Source organism: Ciconia boyciana, chromosome 4 (assembly GCF_034638445.1).
Source record: "Ciconia boyciana chromosome 4, ASM3463844v1, whole genome shotgun sequence".
In the NCBI taxonomy this organism is placed as follows: domain Eukaryota; kingdom Metazoa; phylum Chordata; class Aves; order Ciconiiformes; family Ciconiidae; genus Ciconia; species Ciconia boyciana.
The window spans coordinates 41126472-41152444 of record NC_132937.1 but is presented as its reverse complement, the minus strand read 5'-3'; the positions used below and the strand labels follow the sequence as shown (position 1 = coordinate 41152444).

General features: G+C 39.6%; 1 protein-coding gene across 1 annotated transcript in view; it reads left to right on the top strand.

The window, feature by feature from the left end:
• The window catches only part of LOC140651500 (interleukin-6 receptor subunit beta-like), a 29698-nt gene extending 4460 nt beyond the window's left edge, over nucleotides 1-25238 (top strand). Inside the window, exons 4-15 of the mRNA XM_072861021.1 lie at nucleotides 3386-3552; nucleotides 4643-4782; nucleotides 7425-7566; nucleotides 7729-7811; nucleotides 10408-10618; nucleotides 12278-12436; nucleotides 13476-13598; nucleotides 14224-14376; nucleotides 16066-16209; nucleotides 18435-18531; nucleotides 21202-21265; nucleotides 24753-25238. Of these exons, the coding sequence (XP_072717122.1) occupies nucleotides 3386-3552; nucleotides 4643-4782; nucleotides 7425-7566; nucleotides 7729-7811; nucleotides 10408-10618; nucleotides 12278-12436; nucleotides 13476-13598; nucleotides 14224-14376; nucleotides 16066-16209; nucleotides 18435-18531; nucleotides 21202-21265; nucleotides 24753-25238 (1969 nt within the window). The remainder of the gene's footprint in view (nucleotides 1-3385; nucleotides 3553-4642; nucleotides 4783-7424; nucleotides 7567-7728; nucleotides 7812-10407; nucleotides 10619-12277; nucleotides 12437-13475; nucleotides 13599-14223; nucleotides 14377-16065; nucleotides 16210-18434; nucleotides 18532-21201; nucleotides 21266-24752) is intronic.
• Nucleotides 25239-25973: the final 735 nt, after the last annotated feature.

The window sequence follows — 25973 nt, the reverse complement described above, 5'->3', positions numbered from 1 at the left end:
AGCTTGGTAAGAATGTGGATGCCAGGTGCCCACCAAAGCCGCTCTGCCACTCCCCCTCCTTGGTTGGACAGCGGAGAGAAAATATAACAAGAGGCTTGTGGGTCAAGATAAGGACAGGGAGAGATCACTCAGCAATTACCATCATGGGCAAACCAGATTCGTCTTGGGGAAAAAATTAATTTAATTTATTACCAATCAAATCAGAGTAGGATAATAAGAAAAAACAAATCTTAAAAACACCTTCCCCCCACCCCTCCTTCTTACTGGGCTCAACTTCACTCCCAATTTCTCTATTTCCTCTCCGTGAGCAGCACAAGGGGACAGGGAATGGGGGTTGTGGTCAGTTCATCACACGTTGTCTCTGCCGCTCCTTCCTCCTCAGAGGAAGGACTCCTCACACTCTTCCCCTGCTCCAGCATGGGGTCCCTCCCACGGGAGACTGTCCTCCACGAACTGCTCCAACATCAGTCTTTTCCACAGGCTAAAGTCCGTCATGAACTGCTCTAGTGTGGGTCCCTTCCACAGGGTGCAGTCCTTCAGGAACAGACTGCTCCAGCGTGGGCCTCCCACAGGGTCACAGGTCCTGCCAGGAGCCTGCTCCAGTGCCAGCTTCGCACAGCGTCACAGCCTCCTTCAGGGCACATCCACCTGCTCCAGCATGGGGTCCTCCATGGGCTGCAGGTGGATATTTGCTCCACAGTGGACCTCTGCGGGCTGCAGGGGGACAGCCTGCCTCACCATGGTCTTCACCACAGGCTGCAGGGCAATCTCTGCTCCGGTGCCTGGAGCACCTCCGCCCCCTCCTTCTCCACTGGCCTTGGTGTTTGCAGAGTTGTTTCTCTCACATATTCTCACTCCTCTCTTTGGCTGCAATTGTGCAGATGTTTTTCCCCCTTCTTAAATATGTTATCCCAGAGGCACTACCACCATCACTGATGGGCTTGGCCTTGGCCAGTGGCGGGTCCATCTTGGAGCTGGCTGGGACTGGCACTATTGAACATAGGAGACGCTTCTAGCAGCTTCTCACAGAAGCCACCCCTGCAGCCTCCGCCACTACCAAAACCTTGCCATGCAAATTCAATACAGAGTCATTATACATCTTTCCTTGCCTCCAACACAGTTTGAAACGCTGTTGCCAAAGATCACCTTAATCAGTTACTTTTATTTGCATCTATTGACTTGCATTGAATATTCAATATGCATTCAAAGTAAAAAAAAACCCCACAATTGTATTATACATTATATATTATGTTACACCATGTATCCAAGGAGACGTTGGATGTGGCACATAAGAAAAGTAGATTTTTAAGTATATTCTTGCAATTCTGAATTATCAAGTATTGGTTTAATAGATGGAATGAACTTGTAGGGTTAATCTGAAACTAATTACCTTAAAATATGGGTATCTTCGGTTGCGCCTTTTTCAAGAAAGCTGAAACAAAGAAGCTAGGTAAAATATAGATATGCAGATTAAATCAACATCTGCCCACTGGTTTGTTAAAAAAAAAAAACCAAACAAAAAAACAGGTTTCTGTCTCAGTACCTGCATAACAAAATGGATTTTCCTCATTTTATATCTACATATTTGGGATCTCCCATGAGATTAAGGGTATGTTTAGAAAGAGAGAAGTGAGATCAGAAGACATAATCTTTGCCATGAGACCATATCACGGGGCACACAGGGTACAATACTGCATGCCATTGGCAAATTCTGATACTCATTGCTGTTTATTTTGCCACATAAGCCACCACTCTGCATTAAAAAAGAGATGTGGTTAGGAGTATCTCCTAAAGCTAAGGAAATGTCACTACACTAGGAAATTCCCCAGGGTGATCTGCACATTGCAGAGGAGCAAAGCAACCACCTCAGGGCTGAGGTTACTCCCCCCATCACCTTCAATATTTTCCCACTGGAGGTAGCAGCAGGTGCTGACTTGCAGTAAGCACCAAACCCCACTGCATTTGCCGTCTTGCCTCTTGGGTCTTCCAGGAGCCACAATTTCTTGGAAGGGGAGAAGCACCTGTGAAATGGCTCTACTTCTGTAGAGATGCTGTCAGGTGAAGGATTTGTAAGCTAGCTGCTCTTAGAGTCAGCCAAAATCAGACTGTGCTGTTCCTCGGCTGCATGGTTGATGTTATGAACAGAGAAGGCAGAAAAAAAGTGAAAGAAGAGGTGGGTGAGGGAAGGAGGCAGTTGCCTCACAGAGATGTTGATTTTCCCAAGCCAGAGCCAAGATTTGAACCTCAGTCTCCTAGGCTTCAACTCAGTGGTTTTAAAGAAAAACTTCCTTTCTCCTTTTTTATTGGGTTAAAAGGAAAACAAACATTTGAAAGGGCTTTTTGCTTGCCTAGAAGAGGACATCACCCCTTTCTGCAAGTAACATCAGTTTGACATTGAAATTGTTCCTTATCCTTGCTCCTTATGATTTAATTGTCAGGAAGAAAAGGATTAAAGAAAAACACTCCCACAGAGAAGTTCCAACCAAGCATTTGAAATCATGCTTTGAAATATTGATGGCTGGTTCACAACTAGTCTGAAGAAGATGACCAGGGAACCTTCATGTGGTTTTATTCAGTTATTAAATACTGTATCATGATCAGCACATTTAATACTTGAAATATGTAGGTAGGCAATTAGTATGCCGGCCCATTTCTTTAAGAACATTGAACTGGCACAGCTTTAACCATGAAAAAAATCTGTCCTGTGTGTAGCAGAGGGTAAATGAGAGAGGGAGATGGGAAAAAAATACCTAGGCAGAACAGAAACAGCCTCCTGTGTAAGGCCTTAAACCTCTTGGACTTTGTGCAGTAGATATACCAGGAGAAGTCTACAGAGCTGAGGACTGAAGTGGCATTTAAACATCTCTGTCAAACTCTGATGCTTTGCAGGAACAAAAGTCAGAAGACAAGACTATAACTCGTAAGAGGTTTTTCATACCTTTGTGGTAATTTAGATTCAGGTAACTGGGAAATTTTACTGTTCGAAAGGAATTTAGGTGCCCCTATGGTAGGTGGCAAGTAGACTTCATGAAGTAATTTCTAACCTAAATTTATGCCTTCTAAATGCTCTCTATATCCAACTGTAAGTACAAAAGAAGGCCATATGGATTTTGTCTTGTATCATGCATGCCTTAAGGAATTTAACAGTTCTCCACCACACGACAAGGATTTGCATATTTAAATTTGCTAACGTTACTAGGGTACTGGAATTACACTTGCTGTTTCAAGCTGCTCAGGCCTCACCTTCAAGATTTTGAGATGCTCAATTTTGTATATAGATACCTGGGAAACTATCAATTGCTGTAATGATGCTTTCTGGGGCAGGGGAAGGAAACTATAAACCAATAAATTGTTTGTTTTTCATTCTGCTTCCTTTTCTCCAAAGGGACAGAATACGAAAACTTTTTCAACGAAACACATCATCATCTTCCATCACAATAGAACGAAAGGATCTCTACATGAAGCGATCTGCATCTATTTGGATAGCAGTGAATTATGCCCATGACAGCTGCGTGAAAGGAAAGAACATCTCAGTTACACCAAGTGAAGCAGGTACAGTGTCTTCACGAGTTGTGTTACTGCAGTGCCCAGCTGAAGCAGTGGTAACATTTTCTTAAAGATTATTTCCAAAATTGTAACTCTCAATATACACTTGTTATTTTAGTGATTCAGAGAGCTAAGCTACAGTTTGGCTTCCTTGGATGAAATCTTTACTGAAGTTAATAGCAGAAATCTATCAGCTTTTGTGGGAGAGGGGTTTTACTTTAAATTGTTTGCTAGACTATAAAATAGTCATATCCAGAAAAATATATAGTGATATTTGTGTACACTACTTAACCAGCTTCCTATGCTCTCTTTGATGGTTTTCTGAACTTCTTTATTGGTTGAACAAAGAGCAGCTTGACTCAGTACCATGAACTTAAGGAATCCTTATTATAGAGTATTAGCATTTTGAGAAACCTTTTCAAAGTTCAGCTCTTTTCGAAGGCCACTGACCCATTACACAGTGCTGCAGGGGAGATATGAAAAAAGAGATCCTATTAACTATGTCCTTTGGATGTTTATTTAAAGATTCCCTACAGTATCTGATCACTGAGATAACTTTAAGAGCTTCCCAAAACTTTCCCTTCTCAGAGTAATCATGGTCCAAAGAAAAACAGTGCTTCTCACTGCTGGGGGCACTACCAGTACAACCCAAATTATCACTATGATCTCCTCTGGAGGCTTTTGGCCACCTTGTGTTTATTGGAAGGAAAGACAAAAACGTGTTTGCACTTATATAGCTAAACACAGTTGCTGAAATTGGAAGACATTCCGGAAATTTTTATACAATTCACGATTATAGGTACTCTTGACGTTTTGATTTTGCCTTTCAGACTCACTCAGAATAGCACCTGTGTAGAAAAAGGGTTTTCCTGAAATCAGTAGAAGCATTCACAAAAGAAAGGCAAGAGGAACAACCCTGTTTTGTTGATACCATAAAGATTTAGTAATTATTTATTTCCAGTCTTTTTCAAGTCTTTCAATGTTCAGTATTCTGTGCCAAGTATTTTATTTTTTATAAACTGCACCTGACAGACTTAACTACCAAAGCTTTCCTGCTTCTTTTGCATTTATAACAGCTGCATGTTCCCCATTTTAGGAAAGTGCTTGACACCATCTAACATAAATGCTCATCAGATCACAAACCAACTGATAGTAAAGTGGGACCTGCCTGCAACTCCTACATCATATGAGCTGAGATACAGAGAGGCACTCGTAGAATCCACTCAATGGACACTGGTAAGTACTTCCAGATGACAATCATTTGAGAACATGAAGTGCCTTACTATCAGCTCAGCAGTACATAGCACGTACGGCAGGACATCAGCAGGATGCTACTGAAGAGCACGCACAACATGGATAGCAAGGAGCCACAGCATGCAGGCAATTTGCAGGCAAATCTCACAAAGGTCTCTCAATTTTGTTCTAACAGATCCTGAGATGTTTGGGAAAGAAAGATCAATAGTTTTATACAGAAAAAAACAGAATGGCATGTCAGCTGGTTCATTAACCCGACAATGAGACACTACAACCATCAGCAAAGCAAAAGCTGAAGAGGATATCAGAAATGCCATACAAATTCAAATCCAGATTACAGTTTAAGTGATGGGCAATATTACTCTCTTTGCTGGTATGATTAAATTTTCAAACAGATTAGAGATCAAGTTGCTGTGATTTTTAAGGTAACAATTCATACCTTACACACTTTTGTTCTGTATCAGTTCTCCAGCTTTACTTTTTTGTCAAGAAGAGAAATAATTTCTCTGTGATACAAGATCAGTTCCAGGTGCATTTTAGGATGCACAACAGTGAGAATATGGTGCAGCAAGAGTACAGTACCTAAAACTAAAGGGACTAAGAAAGAGGTGAAAAAACAGTCATAATTTCAGTAGGATCTGCATGCAGCAGCAATGGCTGCTTATCCTGCCCCTTGCCATCCAGCATATCATGCAAAGGCTTCGCCAGCAGGCATGCACATACACATGATTTTTATCACAGAGTCCCTGAAATTGTCTGTTTTTCAAGCTCTGTTATCTGTAGTTGGATGAAGAATATGTGTTTATCAGGTAGAACAGGATCCCAAGAAGAAAACTGTCTAAAAAGCAACTGTTCCCACTTCTTGGGCATCTCTGCTGTCCTAGGAGTCTCTTTGCTTCTTTTGTACCAGTAGAATCTCCCATGTTCTTCCCTTTATATCAGAAGACCTATGATATTTTTTCCATTTCTCTCATAGCTGGCTGCACTTTGTTTAGCCACTTCAGAAGGAGTACTATGAGAGGCCTATGTAGGAAAGGTTTCATCTTGGTACAAAGAATGTGAAAGTCTTGGAAGGGTCCCCTTGTTCATTGACATACAATGTCCTAGACCATTCTAGGAGAGCCAGATACCCAAGCCTACTCCACCCTGTAGTGCAATAGATAGATAACCACGTGCAGACAGTCTGGTACGCAGCATGTGGAAAAACAGAGTTAAGAGCAGTAAAAATGCACATCCTACAGATTCTGGAGACAGGGAAGATAGGAGATTCAAGTTAGTAATATGAAGGACTGGTAGAGACAGCAGCACTGGGTGATGAGAGTGGCCAAGTACTGAAAGACTACAGGTCATGAATCTTCATTATCTCCTGTGTCCCAGCTGATCCTGTGAACTTAGGCTGTAAGATCTTCACAATCTCATGAATGTAGGCTGCATTTACAGATGGGACTGGAGGGAAAGGGTGAGTGTGGGCATACAAGCACAGAGGATATATAAAGCTATCTGAGAAATAGTGTTTATTAAGAGTAGGATTAATGTACATGTAATGTAATTTAACACCTGGGTCTTAAATCCATTTCACTTCCCTCTTGTTCTGTAGGAGATTTGGAGTCTTTCCATAATATTGTGTGTTGTGGGGGTTTTTTGTGACCAAGCTAGTTTTATTAGCAAAAGTACATGAAGTTAATTAATTAACTTTAATAAAAAAGAAAACACTGCAGAAAACCAAAGACAAGAGCTGGTTACCTAATAGTGGATGATTTGGGTGAGGTTTTGTTGGTTTTGTTTTGGGTTGGTTTTTTTTTTTCTAGGAAATATATATGATTAAGAAAACAAAACTTCACAGCAGACAAATGCTAAAACAAACATTTCAATCTGCAATAGCACTTCTACCAAAAACATCATAACACCTAGAACTGATCAGACGAAAGGTCCATTTGATGCAGGATACTGTGCTCCAATAGTGGCCACCAATGGATGTCTGGGGAAGAGTGTAAAATAGTTCAAGCATATAGCAACAGTTTTCTATCATATTTTCTCCCACAGTTTTCAGCTTAGGGATTTCCTTAGACACAGATGGTGTCTTTGTTTCCAGACAGTCTCCATTCCCTGTACAGTCACTGGAGTTCCAGTGCCATCATCAGCTGCAGATGCACATTACTTCTGTGGTGCTAAGGCATAGGCAGCCACACATTCTCTCCAGCCATGCTCCTTACCACATCAGTCACATGGATCTATTTAGACATACTGTAACATTTGAGAATAAGGGATTTTTTTAAAAAAAATATTTAATTTGACCTTGACATCTTGTTCTTCAGAATGCCAACAAGGCTCAGAGTTAAGTGATTATTTTTCGGTGTATATATAATGCCTAATTGATTTTAAAAGCAATATTTAGACCTAAACTGTTGCTTACATGTCCTGACTGAGCAGAACAAGTTCATGAAAAAGAGGGTACTGCCTTGAAAGAATGAAAAGACATTGGCTAAAATGTGTAGTAATTCATCTTTGATGATAGGAACCCCTACTTTCAGCAGCAGTCAAAAGATGTGTCCTTGGCTGAGCAAACAGTTAAAATAAGATTATGTTTTTTGCTGCCACATAAATTAAATAACTTTTGTTTTTAGGTGCCTGTAGAAAGCAATGCTGTCAATGTCACCATTTTGAATTTAAATCCTATGTCTTCATACATTGTTCAGCTCAGATGCATAGCCAAGGATGGTCTCCACTGTGTTTGCGTTTGGAGTAAAGAGATTTTGGTCCCTCACAGTAAGTGAAATATAGTTTTGTCCTACTGGGAATAAGCATGAATGTAAAAGCCTTTCACAAATCTTGTATCATATGAAATAGCATTGTCAGATACTGTTGAAAATATGAAGATCAAACTGATTCACATAAGTGCATGTCTCCACCTTTTTCCATGTTTACCAGAACTCATGAACAAGCCAAGAATATCATATAATGCAACTACAGAAATCTCTCCAGGGAGAAGAAGTGTTCTTCTGAAGTGGGAGGTAATGTTCACTCTGAGTTTGGGTACCTTCTATTATGTCCATGCTATTAATTTATTACTTTATAGGAAAAAATACACTTTATCATTGTATTGAGACTACACTGTATAAGCAAAAGGGATTGAATATTGTACTCTTGCTTCAGGATTCACTGCATTTGTATGGTGGTGTTTTAGGTGCTAGAAACTAGCAAGGAAAAACTACACCAATTTATAAACTTGAAAAATTGTTAAAACGGCAATCTCTAGGCTCAGAATCATTGACTAGAATAAAGATTCTTTCCAGCTTGCATTAAAAATTGGTGTGCCTCAAGTTTGTCTCTTAGAATTAAGCTTTCCTTGAAAGATCCTCATAAGGCTTTAGCACATACAAGTGGCACACCTTGTGTTTCGTGTGTTCCTAAGGAGCATTCAGATTCTTGAGAGACCAAGACCAAAAGCTTGGTAAAGCTACTAATTTACTAATTCAGAAGTGCAAATACATTGTAATCAGGATGAAAGAACAGCCTCTGGCTTACAAGAACAGCAGCTAGCTGCATGCTTCCCATAATGACATTTGAAGTTCAAACCTGCACATCAGAGGCATCCCCTTTTCTGCAGCAAGAATCATTGTCAGCTGACCGACTACAGCAGATCAGTCAGTTTTACCAGCTGAAGTTCTGGTAAGAAATGGACAACTGACAGTCTTGAATGTATAGTTGAGGGGACCACAGGCAATTTCAACGAGCAAGGTGTTACTAGGGGTGTTTGCATGGAAACTAATTAATTCTATCTGGATTCTGAGAGAAAGAGCATCTACAAACTGCAAGAAGTTTGCCATAGGGGACAAGAAGTTTTGCTCTGGCAGAAAGGACAGAGACTGGCAGACTTTTGAAATATCAGAAGATGTGGAAAGTTTTCTAGTTACCCCATGCAGTTTTGTTAAGGGAAAGAAAAGACAGCAGAGGAAAAGGACACATCATCTCCTGATTAGGATGAGAGATCCCCTTTTTCCCTTATTGCCTGAGAAGAAGGCAAAGCTGCATAGTAAATGATTCATTTTGTGATAAAGCAATAGACCATACATGCTAATTTAAATGTTAAGCTGAGAGAAGAAATTATTCTCCAACTAAGTGCTTCAGTTAAAAAAAAGTAATATTAAATATAGTATCAGGGCTAGGACCTTCATTCAGGATAACATTTACACTAGTCTATTATACGAAATAAGATTCAAGTCCAGATGGCTTCAACAAACCTCAAAGAGGCAGAGGGCAGGAGTGCACTTAATAATTAACATGTTAAATGTAGAGGGGAAAAAAAAATATCTTTGACTCTGCTGCCATACTTGTTTAAGCTGATCTGAAACAAAGAGAACAGCTTAAAGATGTTAGAGGCCAGCCATAGTTCCTCTGCTTTTGGTAACGTTCAGTGAGTAACCTCTAGACAGTTCAGATCAACAGGCACAAGATAGCTGGCTTCAGCTCTGAACACCCAACCAGGCTACATGTATTGCTTTCATGGCTGCAAACAACACAGGACCTCCTGCAGGACTGCACAAGATAGAGCAGTGCTAGCCTTTTCTAGTCTCATTTTGCTAAGCTAAGAAAGCTAAATTCTACTAGTTTCTTCTTGTGCGTAGACCTCATATTTCACATATCTTAGGAATTATTTCTCCTACACAGAAACCTTTTCCAGTTTCAAAGCCTGGTGAGAGAACCATACCATTATTCCCCCAGCAGCTTTACCAGAGCTTCAAATAATGGCACCAATTCTTCCCTCCCTATCCTGGGAAAAAACATCTGTTTCCATTTTAAGAGCTTCCAGCTTTACCAGAAATTCCTCTCAACACATGTGTCTCTGCCTTTTAAATTACTGAATGACATCCTATGTTACTCCAAAAGTGTCCAATTATTTCATTAAGATAACCCAATCTCCCAGCTTTGTGGTATCTTCACACTATTAATTTTGTGCCAAGAAATAACAGACAAGCTTGATATCAGAAGTAATCCTTGCAGAATTCACAGGCCTTCGTGTATTGAGTTCAGTTTCTATCTAGATTGCAGTAATTTCCATTTCTGTGCACTCATTTTCCAATCTCTCATGAAGATTAGTACAGTAAAATAACAAGTGAACCATCACCACCTAAAAATTTGTATCAATGGATATATAACATGTTCCAAAGTTGTAGTATAATTACTAGCATTTATCCTCAAAGAGACCAGATGCCTAACAGAGCCTAGTAGATGAAGATTCCCAGAGGCATAAATTGCAATTAAACACCTCTCATTAACTTTCAAGTTCCTAATTATGAGGGGTATGTTCCAGTGAAATGTAGAGAATGTTACAGCTGCTTCACTGCTGTTATTACTAATTGGATACACATAACTAAGATCTCAATTAAGCAAAACACTTAATCCTGTGCTTAAATCCTCTCACTTTAAGCATCCTTTTAATTTTAAGGAAATGCTTTGCTTCATTGGTTCCTAATAACCTAATTAAAACAGAATAATTTTATCCCCATCATTAAAGGTGACATTTTGTTTATACAATTTAATTCCTCTTGATTTTCTGCACAGGACATAACAACATTTATAGAATAATAATCTTTTTTCTTTTACTAGGTAACACAAAGTGAGAACATCCTTGGATATTATGTTAATGTGGAAAGAATACCCAACAGTTGCAGGGATTCACCAAATCACATCTTTCTAACGGACAGAAAAGTTCTTCTAAATCTCTCCATGGCTTATTATACAGTTAAGATTTCCTCCTATAACAAAGCAGGAGAATCTCCACAAGCCATCTACATTGTCCCAGACTTCTCTGCAACAGGTACTTACCTTATCATTCATTCATTCATTAGAGCGGTGGAGAAGTTTTATGAGCAATCTCTAGGCTACCTTTTGACAGTCTTTGGGATAGAGTTAAGCATTCTCTTGAATACTCATTAGGCTGATATTTTTGCATAGTGAGAGTCAGTATTGTTTCTTAAGAAAGGATTTCGGTAGAAGTTAACTGACATACTAAGAAATTTAACATTCCGTTTAGCACTTCTTGTTTTCTCAAGCTAGAGAAATAACTGTGCTAGATCTACCTATCAAAAGGGCTTATGGAGTGTACTCAAAGTTAAGTAGATGCCAGCAGTTTAAACAAATTTCGCAGAATTATGTGCAGATCTAAGGTTTTTGAGCTAAGTAACTATCAAGAGACTTGCTACTGTCCTTTATTTCAGTATTGTCCCTACTGGCACGTGGGAGGAGGAATAGATAGAATGTACATGTTATATTCCAATGAAGATGTAAGCTTTTGTGATGCCTAAATACACAGTTTTTTCATTTAAACATTAAAACTATTTAACAATGTTTTTCTTATAATATGAGCTAGTTTCATTTGTTATAATCTGCAGGTATAGTTATTGCAATATAAGAAAAACTTCTCTCTTCCAAAGTAAGATTATTTTTTAAATTAAGCTATAGCATGCACAAGTAAACCAGTGTGCAAGTACCCTTTTTGATCTCCAGACAGCTGCAACTAATTGGTTTTCTAGAATTTTCTAACTCCCCCCCACCCCGTTCTCCTTTGCCCTGCAAAGACTTAACAGTTTGGTTTTGCGCTTACATTTGACTGCTTTAGCTCTCTTCTGATGAAATATATACTACCACCTCAAGCCATGTTTTCACTGACAGCTACTTGTTTACTGAACCTCTCAGCCTGTTCTTCATGCCTCTCTCCAGACACGTGTTTCAGATTTGGTTGTACTTCTATGCAGGTTCTCTGTATCTGTCACGAATTACTGGGAAGATACTTGCGTTAAGTGCGTTCCCAAGATAAATTCATTCTCAGCATGCACAACTTTTCCTCAGCTAGTACAGCCCTTTTCTTTAATTTGACTTTATTATATTGGTTTTCAGACAGCAGATGAAATGGAGAATTTTGTCTGTCTGCCACAAGATCCACTTCTTACCTCAAAATGACAGGTTGCTCTTCTCCCCCCTTGGTGTCAGTCAGAAGGTCTTTCCTAGTTTGATAATCTGTCTTTAAAAACATCAAAATGTTTAAGGTCCTTGCAGAAAATGCAAAGTATATGAAATTATATAGCTATAATCCATAATTAGCCCCTTCTGCTCCCCCAGGTAAACACTATCTCACAGTTACTCTATGTATAGCAGTTAATAGCGGCTCACAGGAGGATGTTTAGCAACGTCAGGCTTCCTCTTCCTGAGACTTGGAACAGCCATTTCCCCTTTTCCGACTGTGGGAAATTAAAGGTCATGAGCAGCAATTAACACTGGAGCTCCCAGAGACCATTGCATAGTACTAGACGCTAAGTTTCCTTTATTGACATACTAGTGTAAACCTTACTATATACTGGTCACCTGCAATAACTACTTAATGAATAATCCTCGAAAAAGAGCAAAAGAGAGAAAGCAAGCAAGAGAGGAGAAAACTGCTTTCCTGTTTATTGATCTCTAATGGTATATTTGTTCACAGACTTGCCTGGCCGAATCCATGTCAAACGCCAGGGAACTAATGCAGTTGTCACCTGGAGTCCAGAATACAATCCAAAGTGTTTTGTGGTTGACTGGGGCACTGGTAAAGAGGATATGCACATGAAAATAGTAACTACGGCTACTGGAAATTTCACGCTAGGTAACAGCAACCACTGCATCTACTTATGGAGGCACCATTTCATTTGTTGGTTATTTTTGGTTGGGGAGGGTAGGATTTTCATCCTGTTTTTAAGAGCAAACTGAAGATCCAGGTAAGTGCAACTCTTATCTTTGTCCAGCACTGAGACATCATCTAATTTTTAGCAACACCAAGGCAGAAAAAAAGTGGAGTTTTCAGTAGGATTCTTCTGGTCACCATTGGGCAAGAAATGCAGCTAAGCTGCTGTTGCTGGTATGATGTCTCTCCTTGCCCACATTCCAGGCAGACCCATGCACTAATGGCTTTAAAAAAAATGTTTCTCTTGTCCCTAAATAAACTTAACTGTAAATATAAACTGCTCTTACAGTCTCCCTTAGATTATTTTTTTTATCCCAATGGCTGTTCTTGTCAAAGCCCAAGTTCTCAACTCCAGAACTCTGCTTACCAAGCTAAACATCATCAGCTGCAGCCAGGGATCACTTTACTGGACAGTCATCAAAAATCTTGATTAAAATCATGTAGGTGACTCTTGCAAAGGCCATTCAGGACTGGCTTTTACGTACAGTAGAGAACATTTAGCTTCAGAGTTCTGTAAATGAATGCACTGTTTTCCTTGGTCCTTCTGCAACATCTCCACTGCCACATTACATCTAGTTGTTTTGCTTGTTTTTAAATATGCTAGCTGAGGGGGAGGTATCTGTCCTTGAACTAAGATATCTACAGCCATTTTCGTTCCCTACTTCTTCAGCAGCTCAAGCCTTCCAGAGGGAGACTGTAAGCAGATCTGGTATCTTTTAAAAGCAAACCCATGTTATCTCTTGTTCTGGTTTTGAAATAGCTTGTATTAAGCATCTAGAGACAATGAAGAAGGATGCACATATTTTGTAGTCAGTGTAAAGCACTGTAAACTTACACTTATGCTTTGAGTCTCAGAAAGTAAGCACTATACAGGAAAGCTATAAAGTTGTTGTCTCTCCTCCCCTTCTTTATCATTTGTAACTTTTCAGTAAACTCTGATGTACCTTTATTTGTTTTCCAGACAATTTTCAGCCTTATAAGTTGTACAAAATAATGGTACATGCATCTGATGTGTGTCAGTGTGAAAGTTTCACAAGACATGAAAAGACTTTTGGAGTGACCCACTTTTACTCAGTTGAAGGAGGTATTCCTCCCCTTTATATAACCTCATCCCTTGTATTTCTTCTCATTTCCTATCTGCAGCAATAAAAGAAATTCTGCACAAAGTTTCTTTTCCAGGTGACTTAACACCATTCTCCAGTTAGCGTTGCCTTTGGTTCTAGCAGTTATGCACTGGCAGTGAATGACCTGAATGTTGTTCCTTACTGACAGGTCCACAGAAATATTATTATTACACATGACATTACCAAAATAACAGAAAGAGGGTCTTGGAGTTACTACTCTCTCTAGCTCAAATTTAACTGTGGCCAAAGTCACATTTTCCAGTCCCAGTTTAGTAGTGTCTTATCTTGCAAGCTGAAATGAGTATAGCTGTGGCTATTGGAGTAAAAGCGTTTGTAATGAGACAGTCACAATTTCTGCCTGCTTTGGTATTGCTTAAGATGAGGGGTTTTTACACTATGGGATTTCTCCTTTCTCTTCCACCCTTTATGTTATATTGGTGTCAACTAGAATCAGGCAAGGACCTCTCTAGGAAGCAGGGTTTCAGGGTTTCAAGGTTTCAGGGTTTCAAGCTCTCTAGGTTTCAGTCTTGTATGTCTATTGCACAAGTATTGATGCAGAACTTAAATTATTATCCAATTTTTAAGTTCCTAGGACAGGTCCCGCTAATGTGACAATTCTGAATATCACAAAGCATTCTGCACTTGTGAAGTGGACCGAAATAGCTGCCGAAGACTGTTTGGGTTTTCTCCAGGGATACAGGATCAGCTACACAGATTCATCAAGGAAAAAGTCTCTGGGTAAGTCACTGTTGCTCAGAACAAAGCAGCAGCTCAGAACCACGACAGAAAAGCTTCATACAGACCATTAAGTGCTGTTGCAGCACACTACTGAGTTACTTAGATTTCTGTGGGAATTGACTGCTGTCAAAGGTCAGCTCCTGGTTAGAGTTTCAATGCTCTAGATGGTCCTATGAATACCTAGCATTTTCTAGATATCATCTCAAATTAAATATTGATAAGAAAATATTTCGTTAAAACTTACAGTTCTAAGACTACTGCAGAATTCTCTAGTAACACTGAGAGGAAGATGTACGCTGTCAGTATTTCTGAAGTATTAAGATTTCAGTCACAATACTTTTATGTTTTATTGCAACTCAGCCAAGCTTGACCCTGAGCCTTTCTGTAGGACTTAAGAAATTGAATATTTCTTTTTTGAACTCAATTAGCACGTAATACAGTTTGTATTTTTTACCTGTTTTCAAAAGACACTATTATTAATTTTATTTTTAGAAATATTTTCTTAAATTGATAGCTTTTGTGTTTAACTACGAAGGATGAAACTTCTACACATTGAAATAAATGAATAGTTGTGAGCTCAAATCACTTGAGTTTTCAAAAAAAATCCCCATACTTCTTTTGATAAACATTTTTCTTCTGGTCTGCAGTGGAAAGTCTTGCCATAAATAATAATACATTAACTTTGCATATACTGACTTTCAAATAAAATTAAAGACATGCTATGGAAGACAAGTAGCACCTAAGACCCGACAAAGGAGAATAGCAGGGATTCTATAATTCATGTTGGTCTATGCCTTTACAGGACCATAAAAAGTAACAAAAGCTTCAAGTACACAGCATTAGCAGGAGGTTTGGCACCCTCTTCAGGGGGGTCTATTGCACCCCAAATACCTCTCAGAAAGCGCAAGAGGAGACAGAAGGGGAGTGTCCAGGACTGAACTTAACTTTCATTTTTTTCCTCTGCCCTAATCAGTCAATACAGTGACACGACACCCAATTGCCACATTTTCCAGGCAGGAAGAATAATTTTATTGGAGAATTTGGGGGAAGGAGCCCTATAGGCTACAGCAGTATTTCCGCTTCTATGAAGATCTTAAATTCACAGTGGCAAACTCGAAAAGTAATTTCTGCTCTGTTAAAGGCATACTACAGCATCATTGTTTGCATTATTCTGCCCAGGGGAAATGCCACTGCACCATCAGAAAAGAAAGGTTGAGCTGAAAGCCCTACAAAGTAGGTGAAACAGAATGCACAGCCCTTTTTCTGTACTGAATGATGAGTAATAACACTGGTATTAATTGAGGTGAATAACTACTGACTACTGTAGTGAGGGTAAAGCATGTGATAGGGTCCAGTCCTTAGGTCAACTGTTACAGCCAACATGAGAACCACTGTTCAGCGTGTTAGTTATATTGTCCTGTCATGCAGTATACACAGCCTTCTGCACTCACCACCTAAACATCCTTGGTGTGCTAAAACCTCATGCTTTTTACCTGTGGATTTAAAAGGTACATAAGTATTTTGGAGAAATCTTGTACCCAGCCAAAGAACATCTGCACAGTGTGGCTTCCTCCAGGTGTGGATTAGGGCACAGAAATTTTGCCTTTTCCCCAGTCAGCTACACTGATACAGAGTCAGCCATCAGAGTTCGCCTGATCATCTCCTTCCCCATCCCCTCTTGTGTTTCAGCTGTTACTCTCAATTCTTCTACCACAAGTTATCATCTTACCGGACTGAAGGAAAAAACCATCTACCGTGTGCAGATTTCAGGATTCACTAATGCTGGTGAAGGACCTCCGACTCTTTCACAACCTTTCAGCACTCCAAAATACGGTACTGTGGAAGCTCTATGCATCTGTGTTACCCAGCCTCAATCCTTGCTTTATGCACCATATATGGCATTATTCTCTACCCTTTCCTGCTTTTCAAGGAGTAACAAAGTGCTCATGCACAAGATATATTATTCAACCCTTAGCTACTGGTAGCAAACACACAAAATTGTTGCTTTGTTAGAGGTAAACTATGCATCACAGAACAACTCTGCCTGTATTTCATTACCAAACATGCAGGGAAGACTTAGCTAGGGTTCCTCATCTCTGAAACATTTTCTGACCTTTTTATGCTAGCTATATGCACATATCTTTATTTATTGCTGATTCCTGTCATAGATTTCAGCAGTTTAAATATTCTGCCTGTGACTAGTTAAGTTCAGTAGTCTTTGCTCTTGGCAGAATCCTGAGCAATCATGTAAAACTGGTGTCCAGTTAGACCCCTGAGCCATTAACGGTTAAAAAAAAAAAAGTCTCTTTCAATTGCTCCTATTGTGGGTGACAGCTAATCAAAGTATCTTTTGTTTTCTAATAATTTAAGTACATTTTACATAACAGGTCCTATCATTCACTGGGAAAAGTTTGCTTTTTTCACAGGTACTTGGATAGGCTAAGAAGATCAATACAGTTACATTTATAAAGTCTCATTTATTGTAATCATTAGGTTTGGCTAAACATGGTCTTTCAAAACATTTTTAGCACCTTGTCAGTTAAACTAAATCTAACACTGCAGTAGACCCTTTTTTGGTTTGACCACACCTTCACTCAACTGAAGCTTTCTAAATAAAAAAATAAAAGAACAGGCTAAGATGGTGTTGGCCACAGGAAAAGTAACCTGTGAAATTCAGAGACAGAAGTATGCAAATGGCTTCTCCCCACTACAGCTTTTTCTATTAAGTGAAGGAGGTATAAACACAAACAACTGAATAGTCAAAAGTGTGAAGCAGAAAGAAAAATTAAAGAAATTAAAAATCTTCCTTGAAATCAACAGGGTTTCCACCTCCTCCTCCCCCCCACCGAAATCCTTTCTCCTGTCAACACAAGAAATTAAAGTGTCTCCACTGGAGCTTTTCTGCAGGACTTTATTCCATGCATCCTACTGAACATATATTTGGATAGGATTCAATTTTTCAGGAAAATAACAAAAATGCAAAGTTAATTCAATGCAACATTTTAAAAATTCAAGTAATTACATTGAATTTAAACTTTACATTTGCTATTTTCCTCCTCCCCAACATTTCACAGGTTATTTAATCCATTAGAAGAACCTCAGGTTTCTTTGTCATAAAAGCCTTTTTCAGCAACAAAGCAATTTGCAACTTTTCAAATACCTTTTTAAGCAAAATTATGTAGCTGTTTGATTTAAAAAAAAAGACAATTTTTGGGTAGGAAAAGAAAAAGCAAGCGGCCTTTTCACCAATATTGTTTGTCAGTATCAGCAACACCATCAGGTACTGACCACACTTTCCTGGTGCTATTTTGAAACTTTTCATTTAGCTATCTGTAAAGAACACCTCAACCCTGACCCACTCTTCACATCACAGACTGCTTTGGTTCCTGTGTTAGCAGCACTGCTCTCACTGCCTGAGCACTTTATCAACCTTCATTAACCTTTCAAGCACTTTGTCTCCTCCAGGGTGGTGGTGGTAAGTATCTCGAGCAGGTATTAACATAGGCAATAGGAGGTGTAGGTTTGCAGCAAGGGTTGACAAATGGCTGACTGCAGATAAAATTGTCTTAATGTTCCTAACAGGTGAAGCATGGCACCTACCAAATACAGAAACCATATTATTATTATCAGGACCAGGTGGGATCTCACCAAAAAACCCTCAAAGCCTGCTAGTAAAACCTAAAACAGATTAAAAGCCACTTTTACTGAAATAGTTTCTTATGAAGTCAGACCTGCATCAGGGTCCTGACCCATTAAACAAGCTAGAGCTCACATAATAGCATGGGGAGTAGGAATACTTTTATTATAAAGTGTTTATCTTTGGATGGTGGATTTAAGAATTCAGCACATATATATAGATATCTTAAAAATACAAACCTGAAAGCCTCAGACCCCCAGAAATCCCAGGTATTGTTTTAACTAGATTTCATTCACAGGAATCCCAGAACATGTGTAAAGTTTGACTTCACTTCTGTTTGAAATATTTCTCTTGCAGAGGCAGTATAGCCTACGTATACTTGATACTGTAAGTCTGATTCAATCTCTCCATTTCCCATCAGATAGAGGAGAATTTGAAGGTTTCGTGGCTGGCTTTTGCTTCAGCATGACGTTCGTTCTGGTTTTTGCACCTCTCACTTGTTCTCTGGTCCTTAAAAGGTAAGAAGGGAATATTGGCTGAAGTTGTTAGTAGAACTTCCATTTTTGCTTAACCTCGAGTTTCATAGCACTGGGCCTTTTTTGTCATTAAAAGCAACACAACTCAAAAAGCACACAACACAAAAGCCACACCACTCATTTACACAGTGAGAGCAATTGCAAACCACTATAAGCTGACTAAAATAGTTTGTCAAAAATTTATAAGCTTTTGATACAGTTATCTGACTACCTCCTGTCTCAAACACCCTTGAAAAGAGCAAGGACCATTTCTTACAGTGGAAAATAGGTTATACATATGGAAAAGCTTGCATTTGATTATCTTGTTCTTTCATTCCCAACTGATAATCATGGTTCTTCTATTGAAATACAAAATATAAATTCCAGCAGCATACACAAATTGATGTTGCCATCTAAGCAGTTTCCTGCAAGCACATTTGGATGTTAACTGTATAAATTATGCACATAAGCACATAATGAGAAGGAGTAATGGATGGATGAGTAGGAAGTAGAGAGAATAACAAGGGTGCCTGTACGATACGGATGAGGTCCTCTTATTTTAGGAGAAATTGTTCTCTGCAGTAATAAAGTACACCCCCCTCAAATTAATCTGAGGTACAATATTAGGGGCATACACCACCACTAAAAGAAAAATGGCTTGCATAGTAATGGTTCTAATATTCATTTTCTGATAAACCTAGTTGCATACAACCATTCATGTTACTATTTTGATGGTCTAGAACATTACCCTCCCGTTTTCTGCTATTTACAAAGCACCAGCCTCAGAAGCTGAAAGCACAGCTGCTAAAGGACAGAACAGACAGACAGTACAACCCTTGGCTTGAAAGCCATACGGCATGATGTAGCTTGCTTTAGCTTATGCATCAGGCTAAACTCCTGCCCTTGCCATTGGGAAAGAGACCGCACTCCACATTAAGTCTCCTGTGCACTGTCCTTTTCAGATTTTACTTTAAGTTGCTCTATATCTGATCCAGCCTTTTTGACAAGAACTTCTGAGACCTACACAGAAATTTTGACCTAGAGCAAACTTCATTGTGTTAAACATAAGATCATACTTCATTGTCTGGGCCCATTAGGAAAGAATTTTTGGAAAACTAAAAAAACCAGCACACAGAAGCCCAGTGTAGCACTACAAAATAGCAATTAAATATGTAGTAGTATTGAACACCTGGAACTGAGATGAAGGGTCCCAAGGATCACCTCATCTCAATTGTCTGCTTGATTTGTAAAAAAGGACTCACCAGCCACCCAAACACCCATCTTCATAGGAACAGCAAGGTCCAGTAACTCTACAGCCTCAGACTTCACCTCAAACCACAGCCTAAATAGAAGCAAAAGTACCTTACGGCTAATGAAGCCTAGATTTGATTTGAAAACCAGACAACACTGAAGCCAACGCTAAGGCAGGGTGATGGGCTACATAACCTCCCACAGTGTCTGACAGCTGTGTTGAGGTTTTTTCCTATGGAGGAGAGTCATTGCCCGTAGCTCACAGAGGGGTGCTCTGAGAGCAGCTTCTGACAGGGAGGTGATCAGCTCAAAAATGACGAGAAACAGTCTCCCTCGGCTCCCACAGTGACAAGCAGTCAGGGTGACTGATGCCAATGGGATCAGTCAGATCAGCAGAAACTCCTTTTCAGATTCACATCCCACCCCACTTGCCACCCCTCTGCAGGGAAATCACAGCTGGCCCCTGCCAGCCTGGGGCCAGCACCAGCATCCCAGGGTGGCTGGAGTGACTGGCAGGCCACTATTCCAACCTGTCCTCTCAGGAAGGGCCAGGCAGGACAATGCCTGAGGTGGTGCCCATGGTGGGGGTGGCCCAGGGAGGCTGGAGAGCATAGCAACTTGTTGCCAGTTTTGTTGTTTCTGAGCCCCCAGGTGCAAGGAAGGAGCTTGAAAAAGAGGGCTCTGATGAGAGGTCTGTGGACAAGTAGCCAACTGAAACCCATTTGAACAGCTCGATTGGCAAACTTGGCTCTACCTTACAAACCCCTTCCTCTACAGCAGAAGCAGCTGGTGTGAGTTTTTAGTAAAGGTGTGTTTAGGTTCGTGTCAGGTGAAACAGTGAGATACTGTGTGTAATAGCTCCCAGAAAGAGCCAAAGTCACAACAATCAGGAAAGAGTAGGAGCCGTATTGTCTCCCTGTTCTGGTCTGCGGGTCCCAGGGAGAGCCTCCTCCAGGCCACTGGTGTCATTGCACAGAAGCTAAAAACAGCAATGGCTTGCTCTTTGTCTGAGGGAAAGTAAACTGCTAAGTAGAAGCCCAGGAGCAAATACTTACTAAAACAAACTTCCTCCTATGTGTCCAAGAGTCCTCAAGGAAGATGAAGGTTTTGTGGAAATTAGAGTCAATTAGGAATATGCAATGATTAAACGTATAGAAAGAGACAACATTACCAGCTCCTGTCACAGCTCCTTTGTCCTTAAACAAAGATGCTAATTGTCACTAACTCAGCATTTCAGTGTAGACTACCAAGCTTGGTCTTCAGTTTTTAATTGGCATTATGCTTAATAGTCATTGTAGAACCTCTTGTTTTGATGGTCATGAAAATACCAATAAAATGTTATGTATAAATGATAGTTCATTTAAATGCATAGGAAATATCAGTCATTTAACCTAACAATAAATTTGGAGTATTTCTTTACAGGCTGAAAATATCATGCTGGCCCAGTGTACCAAGTCCAAGAAACAGCAGTGCACTCCACGATATGGCAAGTACTCTTCTGATGGTGTGAAAAAATACACAAGGGAGATCTTTCCTACTGATTAATCAGTAATGCTAGTTATTAGTCTTTTCACACTTCACCCTAGTAAATGTCTAATATCAACAGTTGGGAAGCTAGGGTAATATTGGAAATATAGGATGGGGGAGGGTCGTTGTTTAGGCAGAGGCTGTTTAATTTAATAAAGGTTCTCAGACTTTTTTGAGAATATTATGGAGCGTATTTAAAGGTATGGTTGTTAAAAGAACAAAGCAAAATTGAATGGGGGGAGATGGAGTCTAAAGACAGAAATTCAGTTTTTATATCCAGTCAGTTTTCACCAACTGGAACTGATTAGTAAGTACAAGTTACTCAAAATACAAAGTAACGCTTCATGGCCTAATTCCACAGAAGTCTCATGACCAAGGCCATGTATATGGTGTTTTCTGAAATCCGCGCCTCACCCCTCAACTCTACCTGCCTCCAGAGCAACCCAGGGGCTCTGGCTGGTCAGCTGGTAGCTGGCTGAGGAGCACCTACTAGTCAACAGGCACCAAGGTTCAGCAGCGTGTTCAAATCTTGCCCACAGCTTTCCCAAGGATACTGGAATTTCAAGACTGAAAAAGTGCCTGGAAATCAGCTGTTAGAAGAAGGCTGCTGGAGACCATGTTATTCACTTTTGCCTATTAATGGACTTATTTGCATCTTCTTCTCCTTACCTCCCCGCTTTTAAACAAGTTTCTGCTCCAGTTTTGCTGACACGTGATACTAAAAGTCCTTCCTCTAGGACAACTCAGTTTATCTCCCAAGTCTCAGACCGCCAACCATTATGTTTTTGGAGCAGGAACTTGTACTGCTTTCCTTTTTAAATCTCTTTGAATTTTCTGGCAGACCTGAAATTAATTTGGTACCCATAGAACTAGTTTCTCAAGCCAACTTGTGAGCTTTAACAAAGCAGACTTCTGTCTATTTAGTCAAAGCTCAGACAGAAGCTGGAAGGTATCTACAAGTCAGACACTGTCCAAATCTAGGACACAGAATGAAATCATCAGCAATGAAATTTCAGAAGACCGTGGCAGGCTGCTGGTAATCAAAGGTTTTGCTGAACATCATAATTGCTTCCTTCAAGAGAGCAAGTATGAACTTTCATATTCCAGATCAGGACTTCCTTGCCTGCTTTATTCCTTTCTTCCACCTAAATGTAGATAAAGAAGTGGCGAGCTCAGAGGTAGTATCAGGTAGTCATTTTGCCAAAGCCAGATAATGCTGAACAAAGGAAGATCAGATGTAAAAATGTACAGCTGTACAAAGTCAGAGTTTCAAAAGTGATGCTGTTAGAAGATTGCAGTTTCACTGTTCTGTTCAGTTAAAGAAATTGATCTACTTATGACCACCAGGCAATTTCCAGTTCTCAGTGCTGGGATTCAGATGTCCCTCACTGACTACTCCAGTAAAAATAACTCGACCTAATCCTCTTGCTTCTTCTCCACTATGCATTTAGAAAGTGGGAGATCTGCAGATTCAATGCTTGTTTGAAGCGAGACTTCTCAAAGGCAAAAAAGGAATCTAATATATTCAGCATTTGGGGAATTTCTGCCTTAAAAAAAGCACAAGACGTGAAGCTGTTTCAATGTAATAATAAGCTTAGGTAGAGTTGAATTGCAGGATAGAAGTTCAGCAAGAAAGGAGTAAGAGCTACCAGCCAAAATAACCTAATAGCTTCAAAGAAAAATTTGCCATTGTGAAGAAGTGCAGGTGAAATACATTGAGGCTGCATGTTATGGAAAGGACAAATAGGTTTTATGAACCAGAGTGCCACTTTGACATAAATACTTTAAAAGCAAAATATACCTATTTAAAATTTATTTAACTGTTCCTGCAGAGGCAAAGCAACTATAAAAGGAAATGAAGCCTGTATTAGCCAAGTCTGGTAGAGAAATACTGTAATGTTGATAACATGGCAGAAACAGAAATAACAGATATCAGATAAGGGTTTTGGGGAAAGCAGAAAAAGCTCTATGTGAGGACACAGTACAATAAAGCAGTTACCAGATACATTGCCTAGAAGTAATCTGATATTATGAACAGTTCATGAAATGTGGAGAAAGGTATTCCCCAAATGAGCACTGTAAAATGGAGGCAAGGAATAAATCTTACTATATTCCGTGTATTTATTCTATTTGTAGGTTGTTTCAAGACTGAACTCCATCAGGTTAGTTGAGCAAGGTAGCAACTCTTGACAGAAACACATACAGTCCAGATAGGTGGCAAGAGAATTTGTACTTTAAATTCAGACAGAGCATTCTTTATTGCAATCTAAGGCAATGATACATCCCATGGTACAGAGCAGCAGGAGGAACTGGAAACACTCTCAATTCAGTCAGCACACAGATGCCAGGAGAGTGAACTACGAAGACTAACATGGCCAGACAGCCACCCCATCAGTGTCCTGTTCTTCACGTTTGCACAAGATTCTTCAAAGATGCTTATTCTTCATCTATTAGTGCCTCTTTCAGGCAGAAGCTCACATAGAGTTTATTTTAGATTTGGTGTGTGTAGAGTTCGGGCTGCTGTTCATAATAAATATGATAATGGAGGTACCTGTCACACAGGTCTTTATTCAAAACCAGGCAAAAGCTGACCATGTAGAGGTGCCTACTCATCCCATTACAAGAGAAAAATAGAGATGCTTTATGTGGGATTGCTGAGATTTCAAAGAACAGCATACTCATTTCCAAGTCAGAACACAAATTGTAAGAAAGAAAAAAACAATACACACTTACTTATTTCTTGCAAAAGAATGATAACAGTTTGAACAAATTTAGAGCAACTGAGGAGGGGAAAAAATAGGGGGAAAAAAATAAAGCTAATAGTTATACCAGAGAACATACCAGCCTGCCCATAATTTAAAAAATATTATGGCAAAAGTGGGTGAACGCAGCAGAACAATCTAAGTGGAAAAGAAGGATGCTTGGTGTTACAAACTGTTCTCCATTTAATCATGCAGAATTTGCAAAAACTTGTAACCCAAGGTATACGTAGATCACAACATGGCATTAAGTTGAATAACAAAGTGCTTGCAGCAGCTGATAGCTAAAGCTTGCTTGGCTGCTGTTCAATTCAAGCTGCTGCCTTTTTATAGTAACACATTTGTTAAACTTTTTGAAAGCTGTGGGTCTCAGAACAGCACATCGTGAAGCCTACATTTTATCACCGCTACATTTTGTCCCAAGCACACATAAAAGCAAGAAAAACTTTGCTTAAATACTATGGGAGAGGAGAAGATGGTCCTCTGAATTAGGGGAATAAATTTTTTCATTCATGTTTCTAAAACCAATGAAGATGAAATAAAATGGATTAGTTAGCATACTATATAGGCAGGACCAGGCTGCCTGTCTCCTAGCTTTATTCTTTTGTTATTAATTTCAGTAAATTGCCAATTGCACTTTGCAAAAGTGTGATACTAAAATTATTTTCTCCTTGTTTTGTCTTGCAGACTAATTGGAAACCTGTTTCAAGGTTACTGCTTCAGGCCCTGTCAGATAATGATACCACCAGCCTTTATGTCATAGAGCATGAGTCAAAGGCTCCTTTGAAGCTAGACCTCTTTACAGATGGTGGAGAAGACAGCAAGTGTGACACTTGCCAGTCAGAAGAACCTAGCAATAACATAGACATAAGCCTAACGCATGAAGAAATCCCTGAAGAAGCAGTTACAAGTGAAGAAGAAGGAATCATTTCCATTACAGTACCACTCTTGAGTGACTACACCAGCATGGAGTTCAGCCAGAAAGCCCTAATGAGTCTGACAGTGAAGCTGCCTGCAAGAGCTGCTCATCCTCATCTGGAAATGGAACTAAGCAGTAAGCCAGCACAAACTGAGCATAACATTTTGTTTGCTCCCCAAGACTACCTCAAACAAAGCCAGGTAGTATTTTTGCCATCTGGACCAACTTTGGTGGGACAAGTAAATTCAAACTGAAGCATCTTCATAATTTCCTATACCATAAAATCAAGTTCCAAAACCTTTGGTGCTTGAATGGAGCCATTAGGACCATATAGGACAGTGAGCTTGTGACAATAGTTAGTCTCTACTTCAATAAGCTTCCTTGGTGAAATAGATTGATTATATAATTAGATTAGCTGTTTCACCACAATCTTCTGTGGAAAGTCCTACTGTCTTCACACAGGCAAAACTTTCAGGGAACTGTATGAAAAACCTTCCAGTAAGGTACCTCTTGCTAGGTGCTTAGTTCCAGGGCACTCTGGAAGCTATTTCAATGCTTCTGCTCTAAGCACAATGTTGTTCTAGTCATCAGGAGAGTTCTCTAATCACTGTGACCAGTTTAAGACCTGATTTTCAGACCTGGTAAGTTCTTCAGTAAAAATTCCAGCAAAGGTATCTGCCACTCCAAAGAAGCTCTCCAGTTGGTCAAAGCTGGCCAAACAAAAGAGTGAAAAGTCTTGAATTTAGGAATAGAAAATTATGCTTATCCATTTATATAAAGCACTGTTAAGTGCTTTACATCTTACATCTTTACACCTTTATTCATCTTAGATGAATAGTGCTGTGTAAATGAAGATGATAATAAGTATCATTATTAGTATTGGAGGTTTTACTTGCATTAAATTAAGGCTATCTCTTCCTACATTTATTTACACAGACATAGAAATCCATTCATGTTCTGTTATGAGATGTAGTTGCAGATACAATTTC